Raw genomic sequence first — 27,375 nt, 5'->3', positions numbered from 1 at the left:
AGAACATCAACTGCACTGCCCATCTCTACACTACTTCCCGCCCACCTCACCCCCCCCCACCACCAAGTATCTTCAGCTCCCAGAAAGGGCAACATAGTAGCATAGCTGTTAGCATAATGTTTACAGTGCCTGCTAGAAAATTGGGGCATGACTCCCACTGCTGTGCGAGGAGCCTCTACATTCTCCACTAGGCCACGTGGGTTTCCTTCGAGTGCCCTCTGGTTCCCTCAGCCATTCGGGTTATCGTTATTGAGTTGCAGGCAGGCTACGCCAGCGCCGGAAGCATGGCGACACTTGCAGCACAATCCGCGCTGATTTGATTTGATGGACTACACCGTGCAAAAATCTTAGCCACCCTAGATTTTGTTTTAATATATGGTTTCAAATGGTACGGACTCCAGAGCTTTGATCTCAACATCACTGAGGCTGTCTGGGATTACCTGGAGAGACAGAAGCAAGCAAGACAGCTGAAGTCTGCAGAACAACTGTGACAGGTCCCTCAATGTGCTTGGAATGACCTACCAGCTGATTATCCTAATAAAACTACACAGTGTACCCAAGAGAATTGATACAGTTTTACAGGCAAACTGTGGTCTCACTAAATATTGATTCAATTTAGTTTGTCACTGTTTACTGCTCTTTAGACCATAAGACCATGAGACATGGAAGCAGAATTAGGCCACTCAGCCCATCGAGTCTGCTCCACCATTCCATCATGACTGATCCCTGAGCCCACTCAACCCCACACACTTGCCCTCTCGCCATATAGTTAAATTTTTGACATTTAGAAACTTATTTCATTATTTTAAAACTTTACAGAATTTTTTTAATTTATAAGTGCTTAAGACTTTTACACAGTGCTGTACATGTGACAGATAGTTATTATTTACCTTTATCTCTTAAACACCTTTTAGAATCCCAAGGCATCTGTAGCTGAAGTAAGCTTTGTTTGAAGTAAAAGTTCTATTCAGCTCCCTGCTTCATCTTCAACTTCCTCAACTTCCATGCTTGGTTTGAATCACTAACAAAATCAAGACTGGCCATTCACATCTATGCCAACTGAGATGTCACAACGTCATCCCACGTTGCGTCTGTAACCTTGCAGCCACGCCTCATTCAAGTGCTGTTGAAATCTCTCAAGTGTTTCTGCCTCCTCCGTGCTCCCAGGTCATAAATGGATGAGGCAAATTCCTCATCATCTCTAGAGTACCAATTACTTTTAAAGTTCTGCCCACTCTTTTTCACTCCTCTACTAAGGGAAATGCGTCCCTCCTACTTGTTCGATCCAAGTTTCTCATAATCTATACACATCAGCTTAATCTTCCCTCAGCCTCCTCTGCACAGAAGAATCAGTTCAAGTCTGTCCAATGTGTCCTCACTCCTAAAAAAGGAAGCATGGTAGCGTAATGCACCAGCTGCAAGATTGAGGTTCAATCCCCACTGCTGTCTGTAAGGAGTTTGCAAGCTCTCCCCGAGACCAGAGATCCAGCTTTCCAAAGATGTATGGTTGGTTAGTGAGTTACCTGTCTGATTACTTGTTTACTTAATTATTGAGATAAAGTGTGGCACAGGCCCTTGCCCCCACGCCACTCAACAATCCCCGGATTTAACGCTAGCCTAATCGCGGGACTGATTAACCCACCGACAGATGCCTCTTCAGACTGTGGGAGGAAACCCACACGGTCACGGGGAGAGTGCTGGTTGGCATCCATCTGTCTCGAAGGACACTGGGTGATGGTGATCACCATAACAAGCCTGGGCGGAAGATATGGAGATCCTGAGATGTCCAGTCGTCAAGATCCCCCTCTCGGCCTCACCGGTGTAGTCCAAAGGAAAGCTTACACGGGGGGAATGTACAGACTCCTTAAAGACAGCGGTGGGATTTGAGCTCAGGTCACCTGTACCGTAGAGCGTCATGCTAACCGCTAGGCTACCGTGCCACCCCGATGTTCGGGTAACACTTGTGGGCCGGCCAGCACAACCCTCTGATTTGATTTGATACAAACTCTGCACGTTGCAGTGTACACGTGACAAGTGGAGCTAAACTATCTTTTCTCTTCAGAATGTCCCCACCCCAGCCACACCTTTTTGTAACCATCCTCTTCACACTCTCCAGTGCAGTGGCATCTTTTACTGCCCAAACTGACACTGCACCCTAGCTCAGTGACCGAGTTCTAGTGCAACGTCCCTGCCTTACTCTCAAATCGTCCGCTAATGAGGAAACGCATCCGTACACTATTCCTAAAGATCCCAATCAGGAGCAGAAGTTTTAATCAGAGGATGCTTCCTTAACTGGCATGTGGCTCCACATCTTTATAATACCAGAGAATAAAGCAGGCTTCATTCAGAACACACGAAATCAGACGGTTGTAAGCTGTTAGCACACAGGTATCCGAGCGTGCGTGTAACCATGCATGCATTTGCTTGTATGAATGTCTGAACAGTGTGGAAGCAAACATATAAAACCCATCTTTTGTTTGAGGGGCAGCAGGCATCCACACATTCATGCAACCAAATAAAATAAGCGAGAGGCAGCAGAAGTTCGTGCCAGTGTCTGAGTCCCCAAGCATGCATGTGCAAGGGCCAGCATAACATCCCAGAACTGCTTACCTTCCACAATCCTTTCATCAATGTCCTGACCTGTTCCATATGACTCAGTCAAGTACCTAGATAAAGGATGGGTAAGACAGTGAATCGCAGCCCACTGATTGGTGTCAGGGTAATGGCACTGAGAGACCAAGACAGCAGGCAGCTTCGACAGCATCCCAGCTACTCCTTCTACAAAGTAACTCCAGAGCAAGAATTAATGCAAAGAAACCAGAGGTGCCAAAAAGGCATTTGTGGGGGGGGGGGGGGCAGGGGACATGGGGGGGGGGAGGAGGGACCAGGGCCGTGGGGAGGGTGGGAGAAGGTGGGGTAGGGGCCATGGGAGGGAGAGAGGGGGAGGAGTAGGTCTGTGGGGGGGGGAGGGGGTTGTGACTGGGAACAGGGCTGTGAGGAGGGAAGGAAGGGGGGCAGGGCCATGGGGAGGGCTGGTGCGGGTTTCAAGGAGAGGGAGGGAGGGAGGAGGGTGACTCAGTTTGGTCAGAATTGTAGAGCTGGACTGAAAAGCCTGTTTCCACTCCATAGCTCGATGATTCTAAACCTGGAATGGGTCGGTGTTAACAGGAGTAAGGTTCCGGAATGGGTCGGTGTTACAGGTGTAAGATTCCGCAATGGGTCGGTGTTAGCAGGTGTAAGGTTCCGCAATGGGTCGGTGTTAGCAGGTGTAAGGTTCCGGAATGGGTCGGTGTTAGCAGGTGTAAGGTTCCGGAGTGGGTCGGCATTAGCAGGTGTAAAGTTCCGGAGTGGGTCGGCGTTAGCAGGTGTAAGGTTCCGGAGTGGGTCGGCGTTAGCAGGTGTAAGGTTCCGGAGTGGGTCGGCGTTAGCAGGGGTAAGTTTCCGGAGTGGGTCGGCGTTAGCAGGTGTAAGGTTCCGGAGTGGGTCGGCGTTAGCAGGTGTAAGGTTCCGGAGTGGGTCGGTGTTAGCAGGGGTAAGTTTCCGGAGTGGGTCGGTGTTAGCAGGGGTAAGTTTCCGGAGTGGGTCGGTGTTAGCCGGTGTAAGTTTCCGGAATGGGTTGGTGTTAGCCGGTGTAAGATTCCGGAATGGGTCGGTGTTAGCCAGTGTAAGTTTCCGGAATGGGTCAGTGTTAACGGGTGTAAGATTCTGGAATGAGTCAATGTTAACAGGTGTAAGATTCATACATACCGAAGTACAAACTTTGTATTCTCTGTTTTCCCAGCACCAGATTCGCCTGATACAATGATGGACTGGCTTAATTTGTGTACCTTCATATCGCGATAAGCTTTATCAGCTGAGGGTGAAGATTGAAAGCAGAGTTTGAAACAGGTCACTATGAGACATCAGCATGTACATTCTAAGATCCAGCCTTTACACTGAGTGTGTGCAGTTCATCAGAAAGAATGTTTTCCCTAGAGCAAAATCATAAACCCATTGTGGTGCACTCCCGTCATTCCATCAGAATGCAGTGGATAAAAACAATTCCCAACATAAAAATGTTTTCTGCCTCATCTTGAATATTAAAACACCAAATCAACTCCACAGAGAAACAATACTGCAGATCTTTCTAAAACCCATAGAAAAGTACTGTGGACTTAACCAGGTTGGTTACTTTCGAAACTCAGGTAATCTGGTATCTGATCACTCACAGATTCGATATCTGACCCGCTCATCAGCCTGGAATATCAGCTGGGCAGAGTCCAAGGCCTGGTGTTGGAGCTGCATGCCTGGGGCCTGGAGCACCAGTGATCATTGGGGGGTGGGGATGGTTTGAGGCCTGGAGCACCAGTGATCATGGGGTGGGGGGGGCGGTCTGAGGCCTGGATCACCATTGATCATGGTGGGGGGGGTGGTCTGAGGCTGGAGTACCAGTGATCATGGGGGGGGGGCGCGGGGTCTGAGGCCTGGAGCACCAGTGATCATGGGGGGGGGGGGATGGTTTGAGACCTGGAGCACCAGTGATCATGGGGGGGGGCGGGGTCTGAGGCCTGGAGCACCAGTGATCATGGGGGGGTGGGGTCTGAGGCCTGGAGCACCAGTGATCATGGGGTGGGGGGTGGGTTTGAGGTCTGGAGCACCAGTGATCATGGGGGGGGGGGTCTGAGGCCTGGAGCACCAGTGATCATGGGGGGTGGGGTCTGAGGCCTGGAGCACCAGTGATCATGGGGGGGTGGGGTCTGAGGCCTGGAGCACCAGTGATCATGGGGGGGGGGGGTGGGTTTGAGGCCTGGAGCACCAGTGATCATGGGGGGGGGGGGTCTGAGGCCTGGAGCACCAGTGATCATGGGGGGTGGGGTCTGAGGCCTGGAGCACCAGTGATCATGGGGGGGGGGGTCTGAGGCTGGAGTACCAGTGATCATGGGGGGGTGGGTTCTGAGGCCTGGAGCACCAGTGATCATGGGGGGCCTGAGGCCTGGAGCTGGGCATCAGAGAGCTAAACTATTTCCCTCCATTTACTGGGTTCAGAGGAGAGTCCAGCACAGTCCATTGTGCCTGAGCTGAGCCTGATGTCAGATTAAACTAAATCTCTCCTGACTGTACATCCCTCTATACCGTGCATTTTCTACAAACTTGCTGAACACCGCCACCACATCTGCCCCCACCACTAGCCCTGCAAATCACTCCAGGCACCCATCACTAAGTAAAGAAAACAACTTGCTCTGCACATCTCCTGTAGATTCTCCTCCCTCACCTTGAAGCTATGCCCACTGGTACCTGTAACTCTATCCTGGGAAAAAGATTCTTACTACCTTCCCTACCTATGCTACTCAGACTTCTATCATGTCTCTCCTCCCATTTGTTGACCCCTCCGAACAGTGAATACTCTCTCACCCAGGAAGCACCCGGGTGAGCATCACCTGAACCTTCTCCAGAGCCTTTCTGTCGTGGGGCCACCAGAACAGCAGGTAATGTGCCAAGTGCTGCCTGACCAGAGTTTTATACACAACTGCAACATGAGATTTTATTATGCTACTCTGCAATGTGTAAAACGAGTTAAATTAAAGCATGTGGCTATTACTCAAAGTAACATTCAATCGTCCAGAAAATCTGCTAGTCTTGCGCCAAATCAGCTAGTTTGATTGAGTGAACTTGGCCTTTTCTCTTTGGAGCGACCGAGGATGAGAGGTGACCTGATGGAGGTGTATAAGATGATGAGAGGCATTGATCGTGTGGATAGTCAGAGGCTTTTTCCCGGGGCTGAAATGGCTAATACGAGGGGGCACAGTTTTAAGGTGCTTGGAAATAGGTACCGAGGAGATGTCAGGGGTAAGATTTCCACACAGAGAGTGGTGAGTGCATGGAAGGCACTGCCGGCGGTGGTGGTGGAGGCAGATACAATTGGATCTTTTAAGAGGCTCTAAGATAGGTACCTGGAGCTTTGAAAACCTGAGGGCTACGTGGTAGGGAAATTCTAGGCAGTTTCTGGAGTAGGTTACATGGTCAGCACAACATTGTGGGCCGAAGGGCCTGTAATGTGCTGTAGATTTCTATGTTCAAAGTCCAAAGGGTGCTGCGTTATCAAGAATTTTATTACATTACTGTGACAATAGAATTAATGGTTCTAGTATATTGTCTCAGAGCAGGATCTTGAGGTAAGAGTGTTCATCTGATGAAGGATACAGGACCTGTTTCTCTCCCCGAAGGTGCTGCCTGATCTGCTGAATGGTTCCAGCACTTCTTTGTTCATCTAACTGTGCCTGGACAGACAGTGCCATTGATTGGAAAACGGTGAATTACAAATTAGGGCGGCACAGAAGCGTAGTGGTTAGTACAACGCTTTACGGCATCAGCTGTAAGATCAGGGTTCAATTCCCGCCGCTATCTGTAAGGGGTTTGTACATTCTCCCCGTGACCGCGTAGGTTTCCTGCAGACGCTCTGTTTTCCTCCCACAGTCCAAAGATGTACCGGTTAGGGTTAGTAACTTGTAGCCGCACTACGTTTACAACAGAAGTGTGGAAACACTTGCCAGTTCCCCTGCGTATCCTCAACGAAAACAACACATTTCCCTGTACATTTTGTTGTTTCTATGTACATGTGAACAAGAAAGCTAACGTAATGTTTATGACTGTCCAAGTCACGACCTTAAAAGGGGGCGACACTTTGTGGAGGCAACACAAAATATATCGAGCTGACTTGTGGGCAGAGTCAACTTCTGTCTGACCGACCCACAGGAACAAAGAAAAGTTTTATCATGGTACAATCATGCACCACTCTTCAGACATCCGATAGTCGCACTAAAATCGGAAATATGTCGCACAAACTGCAGACTTGGGGAGGGAGTACAGGACCACTCACCAATAGCGTAGACATGTGGTGGCAGAGTGCCCAAGGATTTCCCCTTGTACTTCTGAATGGAATCTGATGAGTAGAGTTTAGCTATGTCATAGTATGGGTTCACTGCTATCAGTATGTTGGCAACACAAGTCTGCAAAGAAACACAGGAACAGGCATGAGTGCTGGTAAAAATCCAGTCAAGGGCAGGCTCACAGCTTACACACGTTAAAGAATCCAATTCACCCCCTAAAGTTAAATCATTTCATAACATCCAAAGTATGCTTCAAAATAGAGCAATGCGGTTGAGCAGTCAGTCCCTATCTGAGTGTAAGGAACATCCTCTGCTTTGAATGGGGATAGGCAACCTCTCAGTTCGTACCAGGTAATATTAGTGCCACATTGGTGGCAGGCATTCAGTCCTAGACATTCAATGGCATTACACCATGGTGTTGCCCAACAATGTCACTGGGAACCAACAGCCTCAGCCGGACCAGCCACGTAAACAGTCAGGGCAGAAGAGCGGGCTATCCTGCTGCAAATGACTCATCCCCTGACAGCGCAATGCCTTTCCACCATCCGCGAGTGTAATGCAGCAAAGGCCCACAACTCAACACCGCCTGGAGCAAAGGTGTCAGGTAGATTGGCAGCCCATCAGCCACACTCAACATTCAGACCTCCATCACTGGTACGTGCACAAACCTGTGGCCTCTGTAGCTAGGGACTGGGGACAACACCCCCACCCCTCCAAGTCAGCCAGCAGCCCCAGCTGAAATACTTCTCAGTTCCTTTGCTGGATTTAAGTCCAGAACTCCTTGTCCAAGCACGCTGAGAGAGACCTCCGTGGAAAGAGTAAAGCAGTTCAAGAAGGCAGCTCACCCAATGACTTTTCAAACACAATTAGAGATGGGCCATGAACGCAGGCTTTGAGAAGATAAACACAGGAGATTCTGTAGATGCTGGAAATCCAGAGCAACACACACACACACACACACAATACTGAAGGAGCTCAACAGGATAGGCAGAATCTATGGAAAAAAGAAAACAGTCGACGTTTCGGACCGAGACCCTTCATCAGGACTAGAATGAAAGAGCGAAATAAAACAGAATAAGAATGTTTGGAGAGGGTAATGAGTAAGCTGGTGGGTGAGACAAGGGAGGAGGGAAGGCGTGGGAGAGTGTGGTGAGCCATCTACCAGCAGGGGCAGAGGAGGGGGGAGAGGTCTGACAGCTGGTGGGGGGGGGGGAGGTGGGTAGGGGAGAGGGCCAATGAGCAGGCCACCCCAAACAAATCTTGGTATCATGTTACATTGCTGGAGAAAAACTCAATAAATACAGTTTTCTCATCTGATAGAATAAACGGAACACATTGCCTTCAGCACAATGTGCCCTGGACAAAAGTTCAAAATATCATTCAAAATGTACAACTCACGCAACATGTGTACTGATAGATCCGAATAATTAAACAGGTTACAGTAGCCTTATGCGTTAGGGTGATATCCAGGCAGAATAATTGTTCAGCACAGGCTAGATGGGCCAAAGGGCCTGTTTCTGTACTGTAGTGTTCTTTGACCAGCTCTTGCAGAAATTCGACTTTACACAAATTCTCCCATATATTTGAAGCATTTTCAAACTAGTAATTACAATAAATTATAATTATAATAAATTGTTTTATGACTGAATACAGTATATATTCTATTAGTCTAATTGACAAATGGAATTCTAAAAGACTAATGGAATATATAGGCCTCACACACCCAATGCTGAAGGAACTCAGCAGGTCAGACAGCATCGATGGAGAAGAGTACAGTCGGTGTTTTGCACCGAGACCCTTCGGCAGGACTGGACAGAAGCCCTTTTCTCTCCAGGCCTGAAACGTCAACCGTATTCTTCTCTGTAGATGCTGCCTGATCTGCTGAGTTCCTCCAGCACTGTGTTTGCTGCTTGGATTTCCAACATCTGCAGATTTCCTCTTGTTTGTAATAGAATACATACTGCATTCAGTCATGAAAGGATTCATTGCAATTACTAGCTTAAAAAAGTGGTGGAGTCAGGGTGATTATTGATGGATCCTAGCAAGTGGATGCACAGCAATATAATATGTGAGAGTATAGAAAATGGATGTTTCTGACTTGGGGGGAAATTAGCTAAACGACAGTTCTGAGGACCAGAACCCTAATGTAACTAGGAACTGCTGTATTTTACAAAGCTGCTTGCTCTGCCCTCTGAAACAACATGCCAGAGCAGATTCTCTGCCATATCTCTGCTGTCCGTACAACTTCCTTGGGAATGAGTTGATCGCTTCACTGTAAGAGACTAAGCATTCTATGCATCACAAAATTCATCTGAAGTTTAGTGATGTCCTCGCTTCACAAAACATGCAAGAAGTAGAAGGCAGAAGGTTAAACTGAGATGGGAAAGGTTTATTTGGAATATGACGAGCAACATTTTCTACGCAGATTATTTGGAAAACGAAGTTGCCAAACAAAGTGGTGGAGGCAGGTACAACTACAACATATAAAATACACATTTTTTAAAATAGAGATCAGCATGTTAACAGCTCTTCCAGCCCAGAGAGCCCAGGCCACCCAATTACACCCATGTGACCAATTAACCGAGTAACCCGTACGTCTTTGGAACGTGGGAGGAAACCACGGCATCTGGAGGAAGCCTACACAGTTATGGGGAGAAGGTACAAACTCCTCAGAGACAGCAGCAGGTCACTGGCATTGCTACTCTACTGTGTCACCCCGGATGGGTATATGCATAGGAAACGTTTAGAGCAATACTCCTCCTTCGGCTGTCCATTGATTTTCGATGTTGACTGAGGCCTGGACTGGTTATACGGAAGACCGGCAGTTGCCTATGCTGCATGTCTCCCCTCTCCATGCTACCGATGTTGTCCAAGGGAAGGGCACTAGGGCTGATACAGCTTGGCACCACTGTCGTTGCAGAGCAATGTGTGGTTTAAGTGCCTTGCTCAAGGACACAACACACTGCCTCAGTTGAGGCTCGAACTAGCGATCTTCAGATCACTAAACTGACGCCTTAACCACTTGGCCAGGCACCACACAGAGCAATACAGATACAAGCCAAAAAGGGCAAATTGCATGAGATGCTGTTTACTTGGATTTTCAGAAGGCCTTTGACAAGGTGGCACACGGACTGCACACATGGCTGCTTAGCAAGATAAGGAACATGGCATTACAGAAAAGATACAGTACAGAAGACTGGCTGACTGGTAGAAGACAGTGGGAATAAAGGGAGCCTTTTCACTGCTGGTGACTTGTGGTTTTCCGCAGGGGTTAGTGTTGGGTCTGTTACTTTCCATGTTATATGGTAATGACCTGGATGACAGAATTGATGGCTTTGTAGCCAAGTTTGCCACATCTTCAAGTTTGCAAATGATACAAAGATAGTTGGAGGGGCAGGTAGTGTTGAGGAAGCAGGGAGGCTACAGAAGGACTTGTACAAATTAGAAGAACAGTCAAAGAAGCAGCAGATGGAATATAGTGTCGGGAAGTGTATGGTCATACACTCTGGCAGAAGGAATAAAAGCATCGATTATTGGGTAGAAAGTTCAAAAATCTAAGATACAAAGGGACTTGGGAGTCTTCGTACAGGATTCCCTAAAGGTTGAGTTGCAGGCTGAGTTGGTGGTGAGGAAGGCAAAAGCAATGTTAGCATTCATTTTGAGAGGGCTAGAATATAAAAGGCAAGGATGTAATGCTGAGGCTTTATAAGGCACCAGCGAGGCTTCACTTGGGAGTATTGTGAGCAGAGTAAAGGTCTAGGCCTTTACTCACTGGATTTTAGAAGAGTGAGGGGGGATCTCAATGAAACCTATCGAATGTTGAAAGGCCTAGACAGAGGGGATGTGGAAAGGATGCTTCCCATGGTGGAGGCACGGCCTCAGAATAGAGAACGTCCATTTAGAACAGAGATGAGGAGTATTTTCTTTAGCCATAGGGTGCTGAATCTGTGGTACTCATTGCCAAAACATCTGTGGAGGCCAGATCATTGGGTGTATTTAAGGCGGAGGTTGATAGATTCTTAAGTCAGGGCGTGATTGGTTACGGGGAGAAAGCAGGAGGAGGGGGTTGAAAGAGAAATGGATCAGCCATGATCAAAAAGTGGAGCATTCTCGATGAGCCAAATAGCCTAATTCTGCTCCTATATCTTACTGGTCTTATCTTCAATGAAAAGAACAAAGTGTTCTACAACATATCGCGTGGCCTTCACAAAGCTCTGATCTCAACATCAGGGCTGTCTGGGATTACCTGGAGATACAGAAGCAAGTGAGACAGCCAAGATCTGCAGAAGAACTGAGGCAAGTTCTCCAAGATGTTTGGAGCAACTTACTAGCTGATTTTCTTATAAAACTGCACAACAGTGTACCCAAGATGCAGTCTTAAATGAAAAGAGTAGCCACACCAAATACTGACTTGATTTCTTTTTTTTTAACTGTTTACTGCTCTTTATAGTATTTTTTGATATTTAGAAACACTTCATTATTTTTGAAAGCATCTTTACTGTACATAATTTTTTTTTACATGACACACACAGTGCAAATGAGAGCAAAAATAGTGAGGTGGTATTCATGGGTTTGATGTCCGTCACAGATCTAATGGTCGAGGGGAGGACGCAGTTTCTAAAACATTCAGTGTGCCTTTTCGGGCTCCTGTATCTTCCCTCCAAAGGTAGCAACGAGAAGAAGGCATATCCTGGATGATGGAAGCCCTCAGTGATGGAGCTGAAGAAAGGTCCATGGAGATACACAGAACATGGCATGGTTAGCACGCTTTACAGTACCGGCGACCCGGGTTCAACTCCCACCGCTGACTGCAAGGATTTTATACATTCTCCCCGTGATCACGTGGGTTTCCTCCGGGTGCTCTGGTTTCCTCCCACAGTCCAAAGGCGCGCCAGTTGGTAGGTTAGGTCATTGTGCATTGTCCCGTAATTAAGCTAGGATTAAATCTGGCGTTCTGGGCAGCACGGCTCGAAAGACCAGAAGGGCCTACTCCGCACTGTATCTCGATAAAAAAATAAAGGTCCTCTTATTCCATTGAGCGTCAACCAGCCATAATTGTGTTTTGTACTGCAGTAGCAGTAAGTCCCAGTAGGGGGAACTAACCACTAAACCGCAGCCACTCCAGTCCCCTGCTGTGTAAATGAACAGGCGTACAATTTCAAGGAAACTAATTCAGCAACATGATAGCACGACAAGAAACTTAATGAAATCTTCCTGAAAAGGATTTAATTAAAAGATGAATACATTACGTCTTTGAAATAAAGAGGAGGTGGATTATAATGCCTGTTACTGATCAGACAATTATAAAAATTGCAAACCCAAGTCCCAGTTCTTGGTGCTTGACAGGAAGCACTAAGAGCTGTGGAGACACAAAATGTCGATCAGCACTCGTGGGTGAAAGCAGTGCCCACTGCTCTCAGGCCTGAACCTAAAGACGTGAGGAACAGAGGGCCGAAGGGCACAGAAAGGAGGAAAGATCCCTGCTAATGGAATCTATCAAATTCACACACAGATCCTGATAACTGTATTCAGGACGCTGATCACCATGGTCCAAGAGTCTGCTGTTCCCTTACTCCAACACACTACATTTTCCAAGTAATTATTCCTTGACGTTGAAAGAGATAATCAGAACGCAACCAGGCTTCTACACTCTGACTCTTTTCTAAGTGGGCTGATTAATAATGTTGGCAGGGTTAATATGTAGAAAGTAATTTCCCAGCTAAACGACTCCAGAAGCAGAGGACAACCTTACAGTTATGGCAACACTGAACAGGTGTGATATTAGACAGGATTCAGAAAGATTCAGGAAGAGGTCAAAGGTAAGTTGTTGTTGTTTTTACGCAGAAAGTGGTGAGTGCGTGGAATGGGCTGCTGGCAGCGGTGGTGGAGGTGGAGGTGGAAGCAATAAGGTCTTTTAAGAGACTCCTGGATAGCTACGTGGAGATTAGAAGAATAGAGGGCTATGGGTAAAGCCTAGGTAGTTCTAAGGTAGGGACATGTTGGGCACAGCTTTGTGGGTCGAAAGGCCTGTATTGTGCTGTAGGTTTTCTATGTTTGTATAACAGGAAGAACCAAAATGGGGAGGGGGCTTAAGGAGGGAGGGGGTTTGTGGGCTGCTGGGAATGCGTGGGCATGCACAATGTCTGTTACTGCTCTGGAACTGAGATATTCTGATACGGGTTGCGGTAGGGCTAAAAAAAAAAGCAGCTAAGTATACAAACTAATGAGGTGTATAGATTGGATAAATACAAGCAGAGTAACACATACAAAATCTGCAGATGCTGGAAATCCAAAACAACTTTCACAAAATGCTGAAGGAACTCAGCATGTCAGCAAAGATCTATGGAAATTAATAAAGTCAACATTTCAGGCAGAGACCCTTCTTCAGAAGAAAAGGGAAGGAGAGGCACCAGGGAGAGGCGATAGGCAGGTGAATAGAAGAGAAGAGGTAAGAGGGAGCAGAGGGGGGAATGGAAGAAGTGGGAAGGGGAAGGAGGAGGGGAGGGAAATGATCAGAAGTCAGAGAAATCAATGTTCATACCATCAGGCTAGCGGCTACCCAGAAGGAATATGAGGTGTTGCTCCTCCAACCTGAGTGTGGCCTCCTCCTGGTGCCCCTCTTCATTTCATTTCTCCCACGGTCCACTCTTCTCTCCTATCAGATTCAGCTCTTTACCTTTAACACCCATCACTTCCCAGCTTCTTACTTCATTCCTCCTCCCCTCCCATCACATTTGAGCCTGTACTCCCTCCCCTCCCCTCCAACTCAGTCTGGCTTCTTCTCCCTCATTTCCAGTCCTGATGAAGGGTCTCAGCCCAAAGCATTGACTGATATTCCTCTCCGTAGATGCTGCCTGACCTGCCGAGTTCCCCCAGCATTTTGTGTTTCTCTCTCTGGATTTCTAGCGTCAGCGTTTCTGAGGAGGCAGGTCGGAGCTGAACTGTGTACATTAATACACACACTCTTCTACAGGCATGGGCCAGAGTGCATCCTAACATACTGCAGCAGTGCATGCTATAGAAACATCACCATAGAGGACAGGAAGGCTCAACAACGGGTCGTCAAATCTACCCAATACAGCACCAGAACCAGTCTACCCGCCGCCATCATGGACATATAGACAGAAAGGTGCCGGAAAAGGCCAGCAAAATCATGAAGATCCCACCCACCCTGCTCATGGACTGCTTGTTCCACTCCCATCAGGGAGGCTACATACCATCCACGCCAGCACCACCAGACTCAAAACTAGATACTTTCTCTGAGCAGTAAGGCTGATCAACACCTCCACCCACTAATTCATCACCCCAATTCCCCCAACACCATTGCTTGATCATTTCCTGTCAGTCACCTTATGTACAGACACTCCTGTGCCTGGTGTCACTTCATGGATACAAAATCAATGTTCATAAGCTATCTTACGCATTTATGTTCATTGTGGGGTTTTTTTTGTATTGCTTTCTTTATCTTATTGTGTATTTTTGTGCTGCATCAGATCTGGAGTAACAATTACTTCACTCTCCTTTGTAACTGTGTACCAGAAATGGCATTAAATGAATTGAATCTGCAGAATATCCTGTGTTTATGTAAACGCAAGCAGGCGTTTTCCACTGAGGTTGGGTGGGACTACAACTAGAGGCCATGGGTTAAGGGTGAAAGGCAAAATGTTTAAGAGGAACACGAGGAGAGACTTCTTCACTCAGGGTGGAATGAGATGCCAGCAGAAGTGGTGCACGTGAGCTCGGTTTCAACGTTTAAGAGAAGTTTGGATAGGAACATAGATGGAAGGGATAGAGAGGGTAATGGTCCAGGTGCAGGTCAATGGTTTTAGGCAGAATGATAGTTCAGCACAGACTAGATGGGCTAAAGGGCCTGTTTCTGTGCTGTAGTGCTCTGTTATTCTCTGTTGGTCTGGGATCAGTGTGGGCCATGCTGGAAATCTCAATCATTTTATTACTACCATTACAGAGTCACAACACAACGAATGTTGGACAAGGAGATAGAATGGCACCTTCACAGTGTGACTTTTCTCAACAAGAATGACCTAGTCTGAGCTTCACCCTCATGCAGAACAAGCACTGTACTGCACACTAAAAATCAGAGGTGAGGCCCTGGAAGTCGCCTACTCTGAGGTCAGAAAACCCTGGCCTGGTTCCCCCAAGGGAGTTAAACATGGCAAAATCAATTCCAGATGTGTAAAATATAAATAAACCCTCAGGCAAAGTGGGATCAACAAGGTGGGAGTAAAGAAGGCCAAGTCCAACAAGGACATTCTCCCAACAACACACACAAAATGCTGGAGGAACTCAGCAGCCCAGGCAGCATCTATGGAAACCAGTACAGTCAACGTTTCGGGCTGAAACCCTTAGGCAGGACCCTCTCCTGCCTGGTTTGGAACTTGGTTGCCTTAAACAACAGCCTGTTCCATCAGAGAGAAAATCACAAGGCTTTGTGGTAACACCCCAGTCGTGGCACAAACATCTGTTAGATTCCAAAATCGTCCAACTGACAGAAGCAAAGATGCCCTCACTGGCAATGCTGCACTGGCTCTGTTGTACATACCACTACCCACACAACTCCCACTTCACCAGCCTGGCCCTAAACCCACAGGTAGCAACAGAATCACAAAACGCGAGAAAGTCTGCATGAGCTGGAAATCCAAAGCAACACACACAAAATGCTGGAGAAACTCAGCAGGACAGGGAGCACCTGTGGAAAAGAGTGAACAGTCGACATTTTGGGCCGAGACCCTTCATCAGGATTGGAAAGGAAGGGGAGAAGTCAGAGTAAGAAGGAAAAACAGAAGTTAGTAGTAACAGAAGGTTTGTTGAAGGCTTCAAGATGCAGAAAAAGATTCCACCATTGGTCGCATCTTCAGAAGTCACTGCCTCAAGGGGGGGATAATCTTTCAAAGAACCCCACCATCCGGGCTGTGCCAACTTGAGAGTCAGATTACCACCGCATGGGGAAAGGCCCTTCAGCCCATCTAGTCTATGCTGAACTATCAACCTAGTCCCATTGACCTGAACCCGGACCATAGCCCTCCATGCCCCTCCCATCCTTAGCACCTAACCAAATGTCTCTGAAGTGTTGAAATCGACCCCGCGTCCACCACTTGCACTGGCAACTCGCTTCTCACTCTCACCACACCCTGACTGAGGAAGCTCCCCCTTCATGTTCTCCCTAAACATTTCCCCGTTCACCCTTAACACAGGACCTTCAGTTGTACTCACACCCAACCTCAGCAGAAAAAGCCTGCTTGTATTTACTTCCTTGTCTATCTCTCATAATTTTGTATACCTCTATCAAATCTCCCCTCAATCTTCTACATTCTAAGCAATAAAATTATAACCTATTCAACCTTTCCCTATGACTCAAGTCCCGGCAACATCTTTGCAAGTTTTCTCTGCACTCTTTCAGTCTTATTTACATCTTTCCTGCAGGTAAGTGACCAAACCTGCATATTGTACTCCCAATTAAACGTCACCAATGTCTGAAACAACTTCAACGTAACATCCCATCTCCTGAACTCAATACATTGCTTTATGAAGGCCAAAGTGACAAATCCTTTCTATACAGCTCTATCCATATGTGACGCCACTTTCAAGTGGTTATGGACCTGCATTTCCAATCCCTTTTGTTCTACATTGCACCTCAGTGCCCTTCTGTTCACTGTGTAAGACCTACCCTCACATGTGATTGCATTAAATTCCATCCCACTTTTCAGCTTATTTGTCCAGCTGGTCCAGATCCCGGTGCGAGCTTTGGAAGTTTCCCACTATCCACTACACCCCCAATTTTGGTGTCATCCACAAATTTGCTGATCCAGATTATGACGTTATCCAGATTGTTAGTACACATGACAAACAACAACGCAGCACCAATCCCTGCAGAACTCTGATAGTCACAGGCCTCTGGTTAGAGAGGCAACCATTTACAACCACTCTCTGGCTTCTTCCACGAAGCCAACGTCCAATCTGATTTACTAACTCATCTTGAATCCCAAGCAGCTGAACCTTCTTGACCAAATTCCCATGCCAGATCTTGTTAAAGTCCATGAAGACATCCACTGCCTTGCCTTCATCAACTTTCCTGAACTTCCACGAAAAACTCAAAAAGATTAGTTAGACCCAACTTACTATGCACAAGGCCAGGTGGACGATCCTTAATCAGTCCTCATCTATCCAAATACATATATATCCAGTCCCTCAGAATAACTTCCTACAACTTTCCCACTGCTGCTGTCAGACTCACCGGCCTATAATTTCCTGGTTTATTCTTAGAGACTTTCTTAAACAACAGAACAACATTAGCTATCCTCCAATCCTCTGGCACTCTGTACTGATGAAGGAAACTTTCCTGAACACATTTGACAAACTCTTTCCCATCCATCCCTTTTACAGTATGGGATCACAGTCATTATGTGGAAAGTAAAATCACCTACTATCCCTACTATTAAAGCTTGTTTCTTTGTCTGCGATCCCTCTACAAATTTGCTCTTTTAAATCCTGTGGATTGTTGGGTGGTCTATAATATAATCTCATTAATGTGGTCATACTTATTCCTCAGTTCTACCCATAGAGTCTCACCAGACGAGCTCTCCAGTCTGTCCTGTCTGAGCATTACGGTGACATTTTCCCTCCCACTCTATCACATCTAAAACAACAGAGCCCCATAACAATGAGATGCCAGTCCTGCCCCCTCCTGCAACCAAGTCTCAGTAATGGCTACAATGTTATAATTCAAAGCGCTGATCCATCTCCCATTCCTACAATATCCTTTGCATTGAGATACTATATACACAGCTCAGAACACTAGTCCCACCCTGGGACTCAACATAGCAATTCCTGACTTTGCACATAGACTTAACGTCTTTCTCCATAACCACTCCACTATCTGTTCTGGCACTGTGGTTTCCACCCCCAGCAACTCTAATTTAAACCTGCACCACCACTACCACCAATCCCCGTCTTTCTGCTCTCCAAACCAACTAATCCCCTTTCACTACTGCTCTCCTCTTCTCCCCACTTCCCTTCTGAGCCACAGAACCACACTCAGTGCCAGAGATCTGACCACTGTGGTTTTCCTCTACCAGGTTATTTCCAACCCCCCAACCCCACCTCCACCCAAAACAGTATCCAAAGCAGTGTAAACCTGCTGTTGAGGGGAACGGCCACACGGATGCTCTGCACTGGCTGCCTATTCCCTTTCTCCCTCCTGGCAGTCACACAGTTAACTGAGTCCTGCACCTTGGGTGTAACTACCTCCCTGTATATCCTACCAAGCCTCCCAAATGATCCAGAGTTCATCCAGTTCCAGCTCCAACACCTTAACTCAGTCTGTTAGAAGTTGCAGCTGGATGCACTTCTTGCACGTGAAGTCATCAGGAACACTGGAGGTCTCCATGCTTTCCCACATCCCACAAGAGGAGCATTTCACTATCCTCTCCAGTATCTCCACCAATCTAAATGTGCAATAAGAAAGAATAAATAATGAAAAAAGTATCCCTAGAGCCGATGCCCCTCTCAGAAGCACTGATGAACCAAAGCCTCAACTTCCCACTCCAACACAGGCCCACTCGTACTATGGCCACTCCACTTAAACCTAACTTTTATTTACTGGTCCTTGCCAAGTGCCCAATTATATGAAACCCAATGTCTCCTCAGGGACTGTACCATGCAAAATATGCCAACGAAAATGGCATACGTCATCATCCTATCTGCAAACACCTCGCTTAAAATAAAGAGGAAACTAAGACCCATTCTCCTGAGCTCCTGTCTTTTCCTTGCAATTAGCTTTGTGTTTTGGAGTTACAAAATTTAACAACATTGAGTATGAGGTTGCTGCCACATCTCAACAGCCAATCTATCTCTCTCCGCAAGCCTTCTCATCAACATCCGAGATTCCACCTACAGTAGTGACGCCAGGGAATTTATAGAGCTATGCTTCGCCACAGTCACGAGTTCAGGGAGTGTCGAGCAGTGGGCTAAACATGCATTGTGAAGGTGTGTCTGTGCTGATCGTCAGCGAGGAGATGTCATTACCATAGAAACTACAGCACAGAAACAGGCCTTTTGGCCCTTTTTGGCTGTGCCGAACCATTTTCTGCCTAGTCCCACTGACCTGCACATGGACCATATCCCTCCTTACACCTCCCATCCATGTATCTGTCCAATTTATTCTTAAATGTTAAAAAAGAACCCGCATTTACCACCTCGTCTGGCAGCTCATTCCATACTCCCACCACTCTGTGTGAAGAAGCCCCCCCAATGTTCCCTTTAAACTTTTCCCCCCTCACCCTTAACCCATGTCTCTGGTTTTTTTTTCCCTTTGCCTCAGTGGAAAAAGCCTCCTTGCATTCACTCTATCTATACCCATCATAATTTTATATACCTCTATCAAATCTCCCCTCATTCTTCTACGCTCCAGGGAATAAAGTCCTAACCTATTCAACCTTTCTCTGTAACTAAGTCTCTCAAGTCCCGGCAACATCCTTGTAAACCTTCTCTGCACTCTTTCAACCTTATTTATATCCTTCCTGTAATTTGGTAACCAAAACTGAACACAATACTCCAGATTCGGCCTCACCAATGCCTTATACAACCTCATCATAACATTCTAGCTCTTATACTCAATATTTTGATTAATAAAGGCCAATGTACCAAAAGCTCTCTTTACAACCCTATCTACCTGTGACGTCACTTTTAGGGAATTTTCTATCTGTATTCCCAGATCCCTCTGTTCCACTGCATTCCTCAGTGCCTTACCATTAACCCTGTATGTTCTACCTTGGTTTGTCCTTCCAACGTGCAATACCTCACACTTGTCTGTATAAACTCCATCTGCCATTTTTCAGCCCATTTTTCCAGCTGGTCCAAGTCCCTCTGCAGGCTCTGAAAACCTTCCTCACTGTCTACTACACCTCCAATCTTTGTATCATCAGCAAATTTGCTGATCCAATTTACCACCTCTCCATGTATACCTAGCGACTGAATTTTCCTAACTAACCTCCCATGCGGGACCTTGTCAAAGGCCTTACTGAAGTCCATGTAGACAATATCCACTGCCTTCCCTTCATCCACTTTCCTGGTAACCTCCTCGAAAAACTCCAATAGATTGGTCAAACATGACCTGCCACGCACAAAGCCATGTTGACTCTCCCTAATAAGTCCTTGTCTATCCAAATGCTTGTAGATTCTGTCTCTTAGTACTCCCTCCAATAACTTACCTACTACTGACGTTAAACTTACCGGCCTATAATTTCCCGGATTACTTTTTGATCCCTTTTTAAACAACGGAACAACATGAGCCACTCTCCAATCCTCCAGCACCTCACCTATAGACAGCGACATTTTAAATATTTCTGCCAGGGCCCCTGCAATTTCAACACTAGTCTCCTTCAGGGTCCGAGGGAACACCCTGTCAGGTCCCGGGGATTTATCCACTTTAATTTTCCTCAAGACAGCAAGGACCTCCTCCTTTTCAATCTGTAAAGTTTCCATGATCTCACTACTTGTTTCCCTTAATTCCATAGACTTCATGCCAGTTTCCTTAGTAAATACAGACGCAAAAAAACCTATTTAAGATCTCCCCCATTTCCTTTGGTTCCGCACATAGTCGACCACTCTGATCTTCAAGAGGACCAATTTTATCCCTTACAATCCTTTTGCTCTTAATATACTTGTAAAAACTCTTTGGATTATCCTTCACTTTGACTGCCAAGGCAACCTCATGTCTTCTTTTAGCCCTCCTGATTTCTTTCTTAAGTATTTTCTTGCACTTCTTATACTCCTCAAGCACCTTATTTACTCCCTGCTTCCTATACATGTCATACAACTCCCTCTTCTTCTTTATCAGAGTTGCAATATCCCTTGAGAACCAAGGTTCCTTATTCCTATTCACTTTGCCTTTAATCCTGATAGGAACATAAAAATTCTGCACACTCAAAATTTCTCCTTTGAAGGCTTCCCACCTACCGATCACATCCTTGCCAGAGATCAACCTGTCCCAATCCATGCTTTTTAGATCCTTTCTCATTTCTTCAAATTTGGCCTTCTTCCAGTTAAGAACCTCAACCCTAGGGCCAGATCTATCCTTGTCCATGATCAGGTTGAAACTAATGGTGTTATGATCACTGGAACCAAAGTCCTCCCCTACACAGACTTCTGTCACTTGTCCTAACTCGTTTCCTAACAGGAGATCCAATATTGCATCCCCTCTAGTTGGTCCCTCTATATATTGATTTAGAAAACTTTCCTGAACACATTTTACAAACTCTAAACCATCTGGACCCCTAACAGTATGGGAGTCCCAATCAATATATGGAAAATTAAAATCCCCTACCACCACAACTTTATGTTTCCTGCAGTTGCCTGCTATCTCTCTGCAGATTTGCTCTTCCAAGTCTCGTTGACTATTGGGTGGTCTGTAATACAATCCCACTAATGTGGCCATACCTTTCCTGTTTCTCAGCTCCACCCATAAGGACTCAGTAGACAAGCCCTCTAATTTGTCCTGCCTGAGCACTGCTGTAATATTTTCCCTAACAAGCAATGCTACTCCCCCACCTTTCATTCCTCTGCCTCGATCACATCTGAAACATCGGAACCCTGGAATATTAAGCTGCCAGTCCTGCCCCTCCTGTAGCCAAGTTTCACTAATTGCTATAACATCATAATTTCACATGTCAATCCACACCCTCAACTCATCCGCCTTCCCCGCAATACTCCTAGCATTGAAATATATACACCTCAGAAGATTTTTACCACCACTCACAACCTTTCTATTAGCGGATTTGCTTGAACTTTCAACATCATTTATTTTCACCCCAGCCACACTGTCAGCTCTGGCACTCTGGTTCCCATCCCCCTGCAAATCTAGTTTAAAGCCTCCCCAATAGCACCAACAAACCTCCCTGAAAGGATATTGGTCCCCCTGTAGTTCAAGTGTAACCCGTCTCTCTTGTACAGGTCCCACCTGCCCCAGAAGAGGTCCCAATGATCCTGAAATCTGAAACCCTGCCCCCTACACCAGTTCCTCAGCCACTCGTTCATCCTCCAGAGCATCCTATTCCTACCCTCACTGGCACCTAGCACAGGTAGCAATCCTAAGGTTACCACCCTCGAGGTCCTGCTTTTCAACTTCCTACCAAGCTCTCTATACTCACTCTCCAGGACCTCCTCACTCTTCCTTGCTATGTCATTGGTACCGATGTGCACCTCGACACCTGGCTGATCACCCTCCCACTTCAGGATGTCATGCAATCGATCAGAGACATCCTTGACCCTGGCACCCGGGAGGCAACAAACCATCCTGGATTCTCTGTCACGACCACAGAACCTCCTATCTGCTCCTCTAACTATCGAGTCCCCTATCACTACCACTCTCCTCTTTTTCCACTCCCCCTTCTGCACTGCAGAGCCAGACTCAGTGCCAGAGATCCAGCTACTGCAGCTTGTCCCAGGTAAGTCATCCCCAGCAACAGTATCCAATGCGGTATACTTGTTGTTGAGGGGAATGGCCACAGGGGAACCCTGCTCTGCCTGCCCTTTCCTCTTCCCACTCACCAGTTCACACTCACTGCGGTTTCTCAATAAAGAAGTCAAGGATGCAGTTGCAGAGGCCCATGAGGGAATGGTGTTGAACACCAAACTGTTATAAGTTGTAATTTGGCACCTGAAGTCCCACAGGTAAATCCTTGCCATGACAGATCACTATAATTCTATCCAACGTCAGTCTCGTCTCCCTGATCTATGCTTTCAGCACTAAGTCCCAACCACATTTGACTGGCTTGGGGCGGTAGGGTGGGGAAGAGGGTGGTGGGGACCTGCAGAACTACGCTGGAAAGGTGGAAAGAACCTGTAAACTCAGCCTGCAACACGCCACCCATCCCACCAGGCAAGCCGACCACATCAACAATTGTGCAAACTGGGGCGCACAGGACTAAGTTTCATCGCTTATCCTCAGGCGGGGCTACCAACAATGTGCAGGAAAGGTGTAGAGCCGAGCTCCATATCTCCAAACGTGTAATTAAATAGCAGAAACGTGGCTTGGGTCTGTTCCAAACCGTGCAGCAACTATCTTCCTCTGTGGCTCACTTCAGAATCTGTAACACAGTGGGGATTTGGAGTTGGGATCAGCTCTCAGTACTCACGTAGATTTTGTCTTTGCTGTAGCGCACTCGTATATTGTTCAGGAGTGTAGCTTCATTTAAGTACATGAGGCCACCTGAAAGACAATGCAAAGAAACCAGTGAGTCCCAGCAGCTGCTGCATGGCAGACCAGTACATGGAATTCAATGCCCGAACAGTTGTTTCCGAGGAAATGATACCTGCATCATAGCTTCGTGCACACAAAGAATGCCTGGAGATACAGGCAAGACATCTAACAAAATGCATTCTGCAACGGGTTGGAACAAAAGCAACTCCTTGTGAAACCATAAACCTAGCAAAACCATAAACCTGAATCAGGGTGTCAATTATGCATGAATGGGCGTCACTGTAGCCTCGCGGTCACCGTGACACGACGACAGCTCGGGGTGTTCTGGAGGTCAGAGTACAATTCCGGCGCTGTTCGGTAAGGAGTCTCAGTATGTCCTCCCCGTGGAATGTGTATGTTCTCCCCAGGTGCTCTGGGCTCCTCTCACACTCCAGTGACGTACTGGGTAGGTGAATTGCTCGTTACAAACTGCCCCATGATTAGGTTACGGTTAAACAAGGTTATGGGGTATCTGGAGCGGCACAACTCAGATAACCAGAAGAGTCTACACACGGTATCACTAAATAAGTAAATCCTCATGGCAATTTGGACATAAACTCCTTCGCTCTTCCTGTTTTTCTACATTCACAATTTTACACCAGCACCCAGTGTTTCCAAATAACTTCCAGACATACCCTCCATTCAGAGGCCCTCAAGTAGCTCTCCGAAAGATGATAAACAGATGATATTGATCATAACAAAGCTATAACCTCAAAATTATCTGTTCTTTTTTTTAAAAAGGAAATAAATGGAATCTCTGAATACAACAGACAGGAGGAAGAATCTATCAGCTGTGACAGGGATAAATGTCACACGTTAAAAGTGATAATGAAAGAATTGGCCCCAGCTACACTTGGTAAGTAGCAATAGAAATATGGAAATGTTTGTTTCCTGTAAAAACTAAACTGGGACTGCTCTCGAATCCCACAGTGTTATCTACCTCAATACCGTGGGCAATATGGTAAAACAAACCCTTCAAGCAGAATTTGTACACAATAGATTAGATTAGATTCAACTTTATTGTCATTGAGCCGAGTACAGATACAAAGCTAATGAAATGCATTTAGCATCTGACCAGAAATGCAAAGAATAGTGTTATATACAAAATAACTGCGAATAAAAAAAGTGCTACAGCACACAAATATAAACATACTGCTACAGTACAATACGGATGCAATACTGCGAAGCGCTATGATGAGAGATTCAGCAGGGTCACAGCCTCAGGGAAGAAGCTCTTCCTGTGCCTGCTGGTGTGGGAGTGGAGGCTCCTGTAGCGCCTACCGGATGGGAGGAGAGTAAAACGTCCATGGTTAGGGTGAGATGCATCCCTGATAATGCTTTTCGCCCTGCCCAGGCAGCGTTTAGCTCAATCAACTTGCTTTTGTGCACCGGAAAGCAAAAAAAGGGAAGAAGGGCAGGGTGAAACCAGGCCAAGCACGATGACAGAATTATCCTCAGCTCATGCAAATAACCCAGGTTCAGTTCAAATCTTTGGATTTCTGACATCCAAAGGTGATCTCCACAGAACACCGAACCCCATCACAAAGACAATACCACCAGTGGAGAGGATGGTTCAAAGACTGACTTCTGGTTAGTATTGATTTTGTACAATGCCTAAGTGATGCTGCCCAGTAGATCACATTCCCCTGGCATCTAAAATCAGAGAAAGATACACTAGGTACATTCATGGGAAAAGGTTGAGGGGAACATGGCCAAACGTGGGCAAGTAGGACTAGTTTAGATGGGCATCTTCATCAGCATATGTTAGAGTTGGGCTGGAAACAGCCATGAACCTATTTAGCCCAATGGTTTCCAAGTTGAAACGTTCAAAGTAAATTTATTATCAAAGTACGTACATGTCAACATGCTAGAGATGCTGAGAATCACTTTCTTGTGGGTGGGCATTCACAGCAAATACAAAGAAACGTTATAGCCTCGATGAAAAACTGCACACAAAGACATACAACCAATGTGCAACAGACAACAAATTGTGAAAATACAAAAGACAGTAAACAATCATAACTAAATAAATAAATATTGAGAGCATGAGTTGTAGAGTCCTTGAAAATGGGTGCATAGGTTGCAGAACGAGTTCAGTGTTGAGGTGAGTGAAGTTATCCACGCTGGTTCAGGAGTCTGATAGTTGAGGGGTAATGACTGTCTCTGTACCTGTGGGTGTGGGATCCAAGGCTCCTTCCTGATGGCAGCAGCGAGAAGAGAGCATGGTCATCCAGGTTTTGTGCTTGTGGAATAGAACCCAACCAGCAGTACCCCACCATCCAGTTCTGCATCGGTAGCTCTGTAAATCATTGCTCTTCACGTAACTATCTAAGCACCGTTTAGATGTGATGAGGGTTTCTACCTCCACACCCTTTTGGCAGGTCTTTGGTGAAAATACAATCCCCTTCTCCAATCCTTCTAACAAATTCCTTACATCTCTGCCCCTTCGTTTTTGAACTCTGTGAAATATATCTGTCACATTCACACTTTTTCGGCCCCAGTTTTATACCGCACTCTTCAATTGAATCTCTCTTTTAGCCTCCTCTGTTCCAAAGAAATCAACCCAAGTCATCCTATCTTCCCTCGTATCTGAGATGCTCCAGTCTTGATTATGTCCTTGGAAATCACTTTCTCAGTTGTACTGCTCTAGTTAATATCTTGAAGACTGATAGCAGCATCTCAGCCCTGGAATGCTGTGGAGTTTAACTTGTTACATTCATTCAACAGCAGCTCCCCAATACGTGAACTCCAACAATTGATAGGGTGGGTGGCAGGGGCACCTTGCATACATACTTACCAAGTGCCACTTCATGTACAAACAATCAGTCTATCATGGTAAGCTAATCTTACCATGAGTGCCATGGTTGTGTAGTGGTTAGCCCGACTCGATTACAGCTTGGGTCATCAGCGTTCCATTCTGGCGTCACCTGTAAAGGAGCTTGTACATGGGTGGGATTTCTCCAGTTTCCTCCACGCTCCAAAGACATACTGGGTGGGTTCACTGGTCAATGCAAATTGTCTGGTGATTAGGGGAGGGTTAAATATGGGTGGTGGGGTAGCACGGCTTGAAGGAGCTATTCTACACTGTGTTGCTAAATAAGTAAATCATGTCTATATGGCCCCACTCAGTTACTGTACATTGTGTTTTATAAGATTGTTTTTATACTTTTATTTATTGTGGATTTTTATTATGTTCTTTAAGCTTGTGTTTTTTTTAATGTGGCATCGGATCGAGAGTAGCAATCATTCTGTTCTTCTTTACACTCGAGTACTGAAGAGTGACAGTAAACAGTCTTGAAGCTGGACTGAAGCAAATACCATTCATTCATTGTCACTGGCATGGGGCTCTCTTTCTGAGAACGTTCAGCATTTCAACAGCCTTCCTCAGACCATCTTGTCAAGGATAATCAGGGATGGGCATTAAATGGCTACAACGCACCAATTCTAAAGTGACAATAACCAGCACCACAGAAGTAAAAAGGTGGACATTGACCAACACGGTTAAGCTTCTTATTAGGATTATTCACTCACCTGGTAGGTTTTCATGTAATTTCTGAATGCTTAGCTAGTGAATATTCCAAATAATTGCCCAATTTGGTCTAAATAAAGTTATTTTATGATTCAAAAAAAAGACTGAAAATGCACACGGTTTAAACTTTCAATGCATTAAATGGAAATGCAGCATTACAGCTTCCGCTTTTGAAGGACCAAAATATATTTCTCAAACCCCTCAAGGTACAACTGCGCACGCATCAAAGAGAAATCTGACCAACTTACAGCATCCATAACAGGAATATATTAAAAACATGCTGAAGCCTGCTAAACCAATGTCAGAATGGGAATCAGGACTTTGAACATTGGATTGCATTGGTGTAATAGAGTAGAAGCTTCATTTATTTTTCTCTTATTAATTCACATGGGAACCAGAACAGTTTGCAGAGAGGTTGTGGAGGCAGATGTTGGCAAGACCTTAAAGTCAGGAGTCAAAAGTTTGAGCACGGTGCAACTAGTGTCCTGAGCTGTGTATATTTCTATGCAATAAGTATCGTAGGGAAAGCCTACGACCTCAGGGCACGGATCAACACCTGGAATTGCGATATTGTAGCCATTCATGGAGGGACAGGATTGGCAGCTCAGTATTCCGGGGTTCTGTTGTTTTAGACATGATAGAGTGGGCGGGGGGGGGGGAATCAAAGGGGGAGGGGTAGCATTACTAATCATGGAAAATGTCATGGCAGTGCTCAGTCAGAAAAG

At 46.1% G+C, this 27,375-nt stretch overlaps 1 protein-coding gene across 4 annotated transcripts in view; it reads right to left on the bottom strand.

Annotated features, from left to right (window-relative positions):
• Positions 1–27,375, bottom strand: part of LOC134350815 (unconventional myosin-VI) — a 281,728-nt gene that overhangs the window by 123,546 nt on the left and 130,807 nt on the right. For all 4 annotated transcript variants that reach the window (XM_063056533.1, XM_063056536.1, XM_063056534.1 and 1 more), the window contains 4 exons: positions 23,018–23,091; positions 6,857–6,986; positions 3,748–3,853; positions 2,611–2,666 (listed from right to left, as the gene is read on the bottom strand). In XM_063056533.1, the coding sequence (XP_062912603.1) occupies positions 2,611–2,666; positions 3,748–3,853; positions 6,857–6,986; positions 23,018–23,091 (366 nt within the window). The remainder of the gene's footprint in view (positions 1–2,610; positions 2,667–3,747; positions 3,854–6,856; positions 6,987–23,017; positions 23,092–27,375) is intronic.

This window comes from Mobula hypostoma, chromosome 8 (assembly GCF_963921235.1).
Source record: "Mobula hypostoma chromosome 8, sMobHyp1.1, whole genome shotgun sequence".
NCBI classification, from domain to species: Eukaryota; Metazoa; Chordata; class Chondrichthyes; order Myliobatiformes; family Myliobatidae; genus Mobula; species Mobula hypostoma.
Note: the sequence above shows the minus strand (reverse complement) of the source record. Positions and strands in the feature narration are given on the sequence as shown.